We start from the raw sequence: 12036 nt of genomic DNA, 5'->3' as shown, positions 1-12036 counted from the left end.
TGGGGCAGTGCACGTCCCGTTCAAAATACTTGCTATATACCCCATGGGGTGTGTGACAAACCTGCACTTCGCCACCCGGCCTGATGTCACCATTACATCCAGGGAATAACGTGGTATTCTCTCCTCACTTGTAACACGACGTTCCTCACCCCATGAGGAAACGCAAGGTCAACTTGACACAGTTGTACCCAGACACATTCTTTCCACACAGGCCCAGGAAGGCACAGATTGAGAGAATGTGTCCCACGCAGACGTAGCACCACGCTCGCTCACAACCCTGACATGCGGAGAGGCCCCTTTCACTAGCACCAGTGAAACAGAGCACTGCCAGCCCAGCAGGGCAGCCACCAGTTCCTCGTTAGATATAAGGCCGGTCCGCTAACGGGATTATAGCAAACCAGAAACCAGCCCTAGTAGAATGGAAAGTTAAACAGAATACGGATGTGTGGATTTGTGGATCGAGATGAGAGGTACAAGGTTACATTAAATATTTAATCCCCTTAAGACCACACTGGACAACAAACCATATACACAATGGTTAAACATATACAATGGTCAGATATGCAAATATGGGTGAAGAACAAAAGATAGGAGCAGATGGATCAGGTCAATTACCGGTTTGATGTTTGACCATGTACAGTCATGGCCAAAAGTTTAGAGAATGACACAAATATTAATTTTTACAAAGTCTACTGCTTCATTTTTTCTAATGGCAATTTGCATATACTCCAGAATGTTATAAAGAGTGATCAGCTTAACAGCAATTACTTGCAAAGTCAATATTTGCCTAGAAAATGAATTTTATCCCCCAAAACACATTTCAACATCATTGCAGCCCTGCCTTAAAAGGACCAGCTAACATCGTTTCAGTGATTGCTCCATTAACACAGGTGTGGGTGTTGATGAGGACAGGGCTGGAGATCAATCTGTCATGATTAAGTAAGAATGACACCACTGGACACTTTAAAAGGAGGCTGGTGCTTGGCATCAATGTTTCTCTTCTGTTAACCATGGTTATCTCTAAAGAAACACATGCAGTCATCATTGTACTGCACAAAAATGGCCAAACAGGGAAGAGTATCGCAGCTAGAAAGACTGCACCTCAGTCAACAATCTATCGCATCATCAAGAACTTCAAGGAGAGAGGTTCCCTTGTTGCCAAAAAGGCTCCAGGGCGCCCAAGAAAGACCAGCAAGAACCAGGACCGTCTCTTAAAAATGTTTCAGCTGCGGGATCGGGCTACCAGCAGTGCAGAGCTTGCTCAGGAATGGCAGCAGGCAGGTGTGAGTGCATCTGCATGCACTGTGAGGCGGAGACTCTTTGAGCAAGGCCTGGTCTCAAGGAGGGCAGCAAAGAAGCCACTTCTCTCCAGAAAAAACATCATGGATAGACTGATATTCTGCAAGAGGTACATGGAGTGGACTGCTGAGGACTGGGGTAAAGTCATTTTCTCTGATGAATCCCCTTTTCGATTGTTTGGGACATCTGGAAAACGGCTTATTCGGAGAAGACCAGGTGAGCGCTACCACCAGTCTTGTCTCATGCCAACTGTCAAGCATCCTGAAACCATTCATGTGTGGGGTTGCTTCTCAGCCAAGGGAATGGGCTCTCTCTCAGTCTTGCCTAAAAACACAGCCATGAATAAAGAATGGTACCAGAATGTCCTCCGAGAGCAACTTCTCTCAACCGTCCAAGAGCAGTTTGGCGATCAACAATGCCTTTTTCAACATGATGGAGCACCTTGCCATAAAGCAAAGGTGATAACTAAATGGCTCAGGGAACAAAACAGAGATTTTGGGACCATGGCCTGGAAACTCCCCAGATCTTAATCCCATTGAGAACTTGTGGTCAATCATCAAGAGACAGGTGGACAAATAAAAACCTTGAAATTCAGACAAAATAAAAGCATTGATTTTGCAAGAATGGACTGCTATCAGTCAGGATTTGATCCAGAAGTTGATTGAGAGCATGCCAGGGAGAATTGCTGAGGTCCTGAAGAAGGGTCAACACTGCAAATATTGACTTGCTGCATTAACTCATTCTAAATGTCAATATAACCTTTTGTTACTCATAATATGATTGCAATTATATTTCTGTATGTGATAAAAACATCTGACAAACACACATAAAAACCAGAGGGCAGCAGATCATGTGAAAATATAATATTTGTGTCATTCTCAAAACTTTTGGCCATGACTGTATGCGCTGGGCCGCAGGGGGTATGGGCTGCCAGCTGGTTCCTGCACAGCATGTTACTCGATGTGATCACCACTTTCTAAGTGAACAGCAAGTATAATAGAGAAACCATATGACCTAACACTTAACTTTATACCCTTTGAGTCACTCCCCTCCTGCCCTCTGGGCTAACTTTAAATCCCCTCCCCTTGCCTCTAGCAGCTAAAAACTCCAAGAATGAAGAGGGGTCATAACTCTTTGATGGACGATCCTAGAAAAGCGGTTTTGGTGCCATCGGATCCGGCCAGGCCCCTGCTACGCGTTGAGGCTAGATTTACTACCTGGCACCTACAAGCCATTCTACTCATCTCCTTACCCTGGGGTGCTGGAGTGAATAGAGACCCTGAAAGGCGTTCGGCCCGTTCCAGAGATCTCGAAAATGTAACCGGTGTGTGGCTAGGATGTGCAATTTATTCTCATTATGAATTCCTAGCTGTCTGCACAAAGCACTTACACTGCATGGATTCTGTCCTGAGTTTAGCTGGCTCAGGGAGAGAGATCTGTCATTCACAGAATTTTTGAGGCTTGACCACCTGTCGAGCTACATGTCCCATTACAAAGGAAGGGAGTTTTATAATCCCATGCCAAATAGGATACAAATGATTGACACGAAATTATATCTCCAATGTTCTTCACATAGTAGACATACCACAGTTTAGGAGCCCTCCCTCTGTTGCTGGATTACACAAATTTGGCTAAAAATCTATATTTCTAACAGTTGCATAAGGCAAAATGAGAAGTGAGACATAAATCAGAAGTCCTGACACATGATGGCTCTGTTTTACATCAAATCTTGGGAGTCACTGACTCGTAATGAGTACGGCCACGTTGCCATTAATTTTTTTTCTTTTCTGAAATATTAAGCAGTAGATCTCGATATTCCACCAGTAAACATTGGATTGGAAATTATCCTCACATATTCCTGGGTGTTTTGAATTTAGAAAATGAATTCATTACATTTAATCAGAACAAGAAAGTCTTACAAGCAAGTTTTTCACTAAATTTTTGACATTTTGCCCCATGGTTGGTGATTGAGGTCCACTTGATGCCAGTTTTATTAACGTTGCAAGAAAATTCTTGCACTTCTTCACATTATCCAGGATGTCCTAGTTAAATGACAAAAAAAAAAAAAAAAAAAATAATATGATTAAGGTGCACGTTCCAAGGTTGTAATTTTAAGTACAGTGGCATGTACATGTATATATATATTTTACTGTGATGCAGAAGTTTTGACACCCTTGAAGATTTGCGTGGATTATGACTTCTTCACTATCGTTATGAAAGCCAAGTGATGAAAAGTTCTCAGCATTATAAAAAGTCAGCCTCCTCTAACTTGTGCCAAAAAACAGCAGCCATGGGTCCTTCAAATCAGCTGCCCATCACTCTGAAATGAACATGGGGGAGGCCCACAAAGCAGGAGAAGGCTATGAGAAGATAGTAAAGTTTTCAAGTTGCCCTTTCCTCAGTTTGAAATGTATTTTAGAAATGGCAGTTAACAGGAACAGTGAAGGTCAAAATAAGGTCTGGAAGACCAAACATAATTTCAGTAAGTACTACTTGTAGGATTGCTAGAGGGGCAAATCAATACCGCCTATTGACTGTAAAAGACCTTCAGAAAGATTTAGCAGACTCTGGAGTTGTGGTACTTTATTCTACTGTTCAGATACACCTGTACGAATATGGCCTTCATGGAAAAGTTATCACAAGAAAACCTCTCCTGTGTCATCAGCTATAAATTTAGCATCAGAAGTATGTAAAAGAACATCTAAACAAGATTGATGCATTTTGGAAACAAGTCCTGTGGACCGATGAGGCTAAAATAAACTCATTGGCCACAATGATCAAAAGGTATGTGTGGAGAAAAAGAACACCGAATTTCAGGAAAAGAACATCTCGCCAACCATTACGAATGGGGGTGGATCCACCAACAGGTCATGTTTTCAGGATTTCCTTAGTATTGCCCAGGTGATAATTCCATCACCTGTGCAATACAAAGGAAATCCTGAAAACATGGCCTGTTGGTGGGCCTTGAGGACTGGAGTTGGGGAACACTGGTATAAAGGATGCCTAAAAAAAAAAAAAAAAAAACAAAATAAAATAAAACTAAACAAAACCAATGATATTTTAAAGAACAATGTCTAAACTTCTATGGAGTTGCTAAAACCTGTTTAATTTAGTGTAAATAAAAGGATTTTGCAAAACATACATAAAAAAAAACAAAATAGTGTTTTGGCAGTAAAAGCCGCCTTCCTCTGAGATCACCCCCCAACCTCATAGAAGCTGGAAGATGCACTGTTACTGTAATTTCCACTTGTTAATGCAGGGATCGACGTTACTGATGAAAATATCACTATAAAGTACCAAGTACGATCCTGCAGCTAAACATGATGAATACTCGGTTTATGTAAAATCCAATGACTATGTCAACTATTTCTCTGAAAACAGATTTTACAGTATGTGGAGAACTTACCTGCTGTACTAGATAGCAGGAGGAGGACATTACAATTGACATTTATCCGCAGATTTCACCTTCTGCATTACAATAGATGAACCCAGATGGGAAGAAGAGTAATGATATATTATATATATATATATATATATATATATATATATATATATATATATATATATATATATATATATATATATATATATATATATACACACACACACACACACACATATATACACACACAGTGGCATTTAAAAGTTTTGGCACCCCTGGTCAAAATTACTGTTATTGTGACCAGTTAAGCAAGTTGAAGATGGAATGAGCTCTAAAAGGGCTAAAGTTAAAGATGACACATTTTCTCTGTATTTTAGGCCAAAAAAATTATATTGTCATTTTTCACATTTTAAAAATTACAATAAGGAAAATAGGCCAATGCAAAATTTTGGGCACCCTGCATAGTTAGTACCTAGTAGCACTCCCTTTTAAAATATCACAGCTTATAAACACTTTTAGAAGCCAGCCAAGTCTTTCAATTCTTGTTTGATGGATTTTCATCCATTCTTCCTTGGAAAATTCTTCCATTTCTGTGAGATTCCTGGGTCGTCTTGCATGCACTGCTATTTTGAGGACTAGCCACAGATTTTCAATGATGATCGAATCGGGGGACTGTGAGGGCCATTGAAAAACCTCTAGCTATCGCCTTTTGAGGTAGTCTAGTGTGGATTTTGATGTGTGTGATTATCCATTTGTAGAAGTCATCCTGTTTTGAAATTCAGCTTTTTTACACATGGTGTTATGTTTGCATCAAGAATTTGTTGAAATTTCATTGACTCCATTCTTCCCTCTACCTGTGAAATGTTCCCTGTGCCATTGTCTGCAACACAACTCCAAAGCATGATTGATCCATCCCCATGCTTAATGGTTGGAGAGATGTTCTTTTCCTGAAATTCTATGCAATTTTTTCTCTGCACATACCTTTGATCATTGCGACCAAAGAGTTTTATTTTAACTTCAACGATTCACAGGACTTGTTTCTAAAATGCATTGGGCTTGTTTAGATGTTCTTTTGCATACCTCCGATGCTAAATTTTATGGTGAGGGTGCAGGAGAGGTTTTCTTCTGATGACTCTTCCATGAAGGCCATATTTGATAAGGTGTCTCTGAACAGTAGAACAATTACCACAACTCCAGAATCTGCTAAATCTTTCTGAAGGTCTTTTGCAGTCAAGTGGGGGTTCTGATATGCCTTTCTAGCAATCCTACAAGCAGCTCTCTCTGAAATTTTGCTGGGCCTTCCAGACCTTATCTTGACCTCCACTGTTCCTGTAAACTGCTATTTCTGAATTACATTGAACTGAGGAAAGGACAACTTGAAAATGCTTTGCTATCTTCTTATAGCCGTCTCCTGCTTTGTGGGCCTCCACCATTTTCATTTTCAGAGTGCTAGGCAGCTGCTTAAAAGAACCCATGGTGGCTGTTTTTTTGCACAAGGTTAGAGGAGGCTATGTGTTTCTAAACCTGTGGAACCTGCATCAGCTGGCCGTTCCTAACATTGAGGGTGAACAAGCCATATCCCTTACAGGCTAATTAAGGTCTGAAACCTTGGTCAAAGTTATCTGAGCACACAAATCTCCAAAGGTGCCCAAACTTTAGCATCGGACCATTTTTCTTTTTGTAATTTTTAAAATGTGAAAACATTACAATGTGTATTACTTTTTAGGCTAAAATACAAAACAAATGTGTCATCTTTAACTTTAAGCCTTTTAGAGATCATTTTATCTTCAACTTGCTTAACTGTTCACAATAACAGTAATTTTGACCAGAGGTGCCTAAACTTTTGCATGCCACTGTGTATATATATTATATATATATATATATATATATATATATATATATATTTATTTTATAGGTGCACTGTACCAGGATGGATAAGTAGAAAACAGTCAACTAATATTGATGCCAGTTTGACAGAAAGGCCAGATTTTTATTGGAAGAGGACCAGTCATCTCTCCAGACAAGCACATTTTAAGAAATGCTTGTATTCCCTGTAAAACAACAGTTGTAAGGCATCAGTTTGCAATGTGCGGTTCATGTATTAACCCTTCTGGAAATGTATGATTAAACTGACATGAAGGCAATACCCTTCCCCATGTCAGGGAAAGTGCAATTAGACAGTGTGAACTTAAAAACATGCCCCATTGAGGAGGTGAATAGACACTTTGAGACAAACATGTTAATGCATTTCCAGGAGCAATAATGGAGAAATTACAAACACAGAATTAAAGAAAAGTGTACAAGATGGGAAAATCTCTAGAATTTATATTGGCAAAACAAAAACTTTTTAGGCATGTGCACAACCCATTTAACGGATTAACTAGCAACTTTATCCTACAAAAACTGACCCATGTTGTCCCCCATCAATAGGACTGTATATAACTTTTTGATCACCAGGGTTCAGAAAAGTGGGACCCCCACCAATCGAGAGAACAGGGGCTCTGAACAGCTCTGTGTGAATGAATGGCGTGGCCGATTCATACTTAATGGAAAAGGCCGGCAATAGCCAAGCTTGTCTGAGACACCCCCAGCAATCGGTAAGTTAGCGTCCATCCAATGAGAAGGTGATAACGATCAAACTTGAGAATATCACAAGTAGGCTGCAATAGAAGAACATGTATACTTACTGTGGTACTTGCAGGCTGTGCTTTACTCAGAGGCTCAGCTTTGCACACTTTGGAGGCTGCCGGAGGAACGCTTGCTTGTATTTGCACTGATCGGGCATTTTCTCTCATAGAAGAGGTAACCAAAGGGGATATGCTGGAAACTATGATTGATGTTCCAGCTGGAGTAGTTGCACTGCAAACATTACTGCCAGCTATCTTGAAAGTAGAGCCACTAGTACCGGTCTGAGGTCCACCGGATGGGATGAAGGCTTTGACTAGATTTGCTGTTTGTTTAGCAGGGGTGGGTATTGCAGAGGCAGCAGTAGCCGCTAGAACTGGGGGAGGGCATACATTTGTCGGCATCACAACTGAACTGCAAGTATTTACTGCAATGGGTGTAACTGGAGCTAGAGAAGTTCTAACAGGTAACACAGCGACAGTGCTGCAATTTAAGGCCAGGGCAGAAGGGCTTGTAATGCCCATTGTGGATGGAGACGTGGTTGTGACAGCAGGTGATGTGCAGGTAATGGCTGCAGCAGAAGGGGCAGAGGCTCGGATTATTACTGTAGAGGCGGCTTGGCTATTAGCTACTGTTTGTGGAGCAGTGCAAATCCTAACCAATGTAGGAAAAGGAACAGAGGCATTTGTTTTAGAAGCTACAGATGAGGAAACCTTGACAATTCCACTTGATGCAGCAGTAGACTATAACAGAAGACAGACAAAAGGAGAATTCAAAAACACAATCTTCTTCCTGTAATTATAAAAATATTTGAAAGATTTGCTCAGTATAAATTTAGAATATACTCTAGAAATATATAGGTGCCATAAAGTGTATGGGCATGACGGAAACAACTATCTGATGCACTTTGCTGTCATCTTGTTAAACTTTAAGGGAACCGGTCAGGTCCAATAACGCTATTAGCCTGCAGCTATGGGGTTTATGAGCACATTCATAGCATTATGAATGTGCCCGGCAGCAGGAATATATTTCACTTTCTCCGGCGTGCTGCACTTTCAGTACAGTGGTCAAACACCTTCAAAACACTATTAATGTGCAAAGTAACCTACAAGTTAATAGCGTTATCAAACATGACAGGTTCCCTTTAAGACCACATTCACACGGTCAGTATTTTACATCAGTATTTGTAAGCTAAAATCAAGAGTGCAACAATCAGAAAAAAAAAAGTATACTACAGTAGACGTCACCCCTTCTGCATTTTTTCACTCATCATTTTAGCTTACAAATACTGATGTAAAATACTCAAATACGGAATGTGTCCTCAGTGGTGGAAAAGCATACATGCTGGACTGCCGATTTATTCTAACCCCTCTTCACCACAATCGAGTTGTAGAAGAAATGGGAGCCTCAAAGAAAGAAGTGAATAATATCTAATCAAACTTTTATAATATTGGATAATAGGGAATGTCCACTACTTTTACATTCATGAATTCTCCTTAGGATTACAGTAATCACAGTCTCCATTGAAGCTCTATCACAGGCAGGGCTTTAAAGGCGCTCCATAATGACAAGCACAGGGGTCTTCAGCAGACTCCCGGGCTGTCATGATAACTTATCAGCAACCCGCGATCACGCCATGGGCACGCTGATGGGCAGATGCAAGGACACTTGTGCTCTTCAGTGAGGACTGACTAGTTGTAGGGGCATTAGTGTCCTCAGACTAATTGGGCCATTTAGATATCACACCCCTGTGGGCGTGGTAACAGCTTACAAGCGTCGGCGCTAGCGCTATACTTACCGCGTGCATGTGCGCGGCTTCTTCCCCTCTCATCATTGACCTTCTAAAGCCAGGTGTACAAGTGCCGCCTTCAGAGAGGCGCAATGCACACGATCAAAAGTCTTTGTACTTCTAAGTGGACTGACTAGTCTGGAGACACAAAAGCCCCCTACACTAGTCAAAGTTCTCATTAACATCATAAATGGACTTTAGAATTACATTACATAAACAGATCTTTAGAAAAAGTAATACAGGGACAGTTAGGCAGGGTATTTACACATGCAGGCAACTTCTGGTGGTTCTGGGGGCACAGGGGACCTGCCAGGGTCCCTTGGAGTGTGCATATTTTTAGGGTGACTTTAAATACATCTTGCTCATACATTGTGGAAAAAGTTGGCTGCTTATTTTACGACCCATTTAAACTTACTTATCTGATAGATACTTACCTGCATTATATTTGGGTTCTTCTGAAAAGTTTTTGTTTGTGACACTGGTGTTAATGATGCAGACAGAGGTACCGTTTTTTCACTGTTGCTCGCCAGGCTCGATACCAGATGTTTTCCAGAATTCTTTAAGTAAACAATAAATGATAACAGAAGTAATCATTAGCGCTAGTTTATTTGTAGATTTCTTTTACTTAGGTTGAATTAAACGAATGTACAAATTGGTCAGAGATATATTTCTATGAAACGGTCACACCAGGGTCAGAAGACCTTAGGCCAGTCCTTGCATTGTGCTCTAATCTCCAACTGATTTGTACGGATGTCTGAACGCGCTTTAACTCTGAAAATTTGGTGGCTAATAGAACATGTTGGGGACAGTAACTGATACATGCATCCCATTTACGGCATATTCTGAAGCATTCATTCACTTTTGTAAGTGGACAAAGGAACATGAAGATCATTGGAGATGGACTTGTACCCTTGAGATTATTGATATTGTTTAACAATTTAGGATATCAAGTCTCAGATCATTTTCTTCTGTGTTCTCCATGCTTAGTGCGGCATACACAAACACACAATGCAAAGATTGAGTCAACTTGCCCCCTTTTAATCTGGTTTCAGATGTGATTTTCATATTGCCCACATCTGTTACTTGCCACAGGCAAGTTTGAACGAACATCACATGCTTGAAACAAAATTATTTACCCACAATTTTGGAAATATGTCTCCCCCCTCCCCCTCAGTTTTTTGTCTTGTTTCAATTCACACAAAGAAAAACAAAATGCGTAATTGAAATAATTTCCTGGGATTAATACATTTTCTCGAACAATTTCAAGGGTGCCAACACTTTTGGCCATGACTGTATTGACTATCAAGTTCCCAATATGGCTCAAACAATAATATACACAACCATGTTTGAAGTCCTAAGTCTGAAAACTACTTCTGATCCAATTTGATGCATATGCACCAGGGCTGTGGAGTCGGAGTCCATTTTGGTGGAGTCTGAATAAAATGGACCGACTCAGACTACTAAAATATATAATAAATTGGGTACAGTAGTTCAGTGCAGTTTGTGGGGAATATTTTTCTCCTAAGAATTTGGGAAATTTATGAAATGTCCTATAAATGTCTGTCCTATTCCTGATCTAAGGTCTAAACTTTTAGCTGAGATGAATCTGTGCTGCAGTTTATGTTCATAAGTAGTGAACCTGCTCTCCTACAGATAAAGGGGAAAAAAAAAAACACAGGGAAGGAAAGCTTACATTCCTCTCAATTTCTGGAGTGAACAGGAAAGCAGGATTAATGAAGGTAAGTACTTCCTAAAGCATATATAAACTTTCAATAAACTGTGCATAAATTAATAGTCCAGTATATGCTGTCTCTGTCTGCTTGATGTTTTAGTTTGTTTTTCCTCTTAGCTCATCTTTGGAGAAATTAGCTTCTCTTATGACTTGTATACACTACACATAGAATACAAGGGGAAAAGGAATTCGACTTACCGGTAATTTGGTTTCTAATAACTGACCACGACAGCACCCAGGAGGAGGTTGTCCTCTTATCCTAATAGGGACAGGAAATACGAAAGAGGTCAAATAGCTCCTCCTACCCTCACTCCTCAGTGTTATTCTAAAGGACCACAACAGTCTGAATGCTTAATATTTATTCGAAAAACATGCAATAGCAGGGTGGGCAATAACTGTGCTGTCATGGTCTGTTATTAGAAACCGAATTACCGGTAAGTCTAATTCCTTTTTCTCTAATAACATCCCACGACAGCACCCAGAAGTAATACCAAAGACTACATAGTTTCAGGGAGGGACTACTGCCTGGAGAATTTTTCTCCCAAATGATAAGTCTTTGATGGCTGATAAATCAAGTTTATAATGTTTAGTAAAAGTATGGACAGACAACCAGGTGGCAGCTTCTGCATATCTTCTCAACGGATGCCCCGGCTTTGTCCGCCTATTAAGTCGCTACTGCTCTAGTGGAGTGAGCTGTGAGCTTCTCTGGGGGCATGAGACCCTGGATCTCATAGGTCTGAGTAATTGCTTTCTTTATCCAGTTAGCCACTGTAGCCTTTGACATCTTCTTACCCCTGTTCTGGCCATAGGGCTGAACCAACAGTTTCTTATCTTTCCTCCACTCTCTAGTCCTGTTGAGTTAATGCAAGACTGATCTTCTCACGTCTAAGGAGTGGAACTCTTCTTCCTTTTTGTTTTTAGGGTTTTGGCAAAAAGAAAGTACTATTTCCTGGTCTTTGTGGAAATCTACCTTCAGCAGGAAAGAGGGAGCCAATCGAAACACTAGTCAATCTTCCCCTATTTTCAGGTATGGTTCTTCTCCCGAGAGTGCCTGTAACTCCCCTACTCTCCTGGCAGTTGTGATCGCCACCAGGAATGTGGTTTTCCAGGCCAATCAGTCTAACAATATCTCCGTCAGAGGCTCAAATGGCGGAACCGTTAATCCTTTAAGGACAATGTTGAGGTCCCAAGGGGAGACTCGACTAGTTG

At 40.7% G+C, this 12036-nt stretch overlaps 1 protein-coding gene across 2 annotated transcripts in view; it reads right to left on the bottom strand.

Moving 5' to 3' along the window:
- LOC141096858 (transcription initiation factor TFIID subunit 4B-like) overlaps window positions 1–9676 on the bottom strand; it is a 186563-nt gene extending 176887 nt beyond the window's left edge. For both annotated transcript variants that reach the window (XM_073583696.1, XM_073583697.1), the window contains exons 1-3: window positions 9530–9676; window positions 7369–8049; window positions 3219–3341 (exon numbers count right to left, since the gene is read on the bottom strand). In XM_073583696.1, coding sequence (XP_073439797.1) covers window positions 3219–3341; window positions 7369–8049; window positions 9530–9535 — 810 coding nt within the window. In that variant the 5' untranslated portion in view covers window positions 9536–9676. The remainder of the gene's footprint in view (window positions 1–3218; window positions 3342–7368; window positions 8050–9529) is intronic.
- Between the last annotated feature and the right edge of the window lie 2360 nt (window positions 9677–12036).

This window comes from Dendrobates tinctorius, unplaced genomic scaffold (genome assembly GCF_039654945.1).
Source record: "Dendrobates tinctorius isolate UK_male_01 unplaced genomic scaffold, ASM3965494v1 ptg000081l, whole genome shotgun sequence".
Lineage (NCBI taxonomy): Eukaryota > Metazoa > Chordata > Amphibia > Anura > Dendrobatidae > Dendrobates > Dendrobates tinctorius.
Note: the sequence above shows the minus strand (reverse complement) of the source record. Positions and strands in the feature narration are given on the sequence as shown.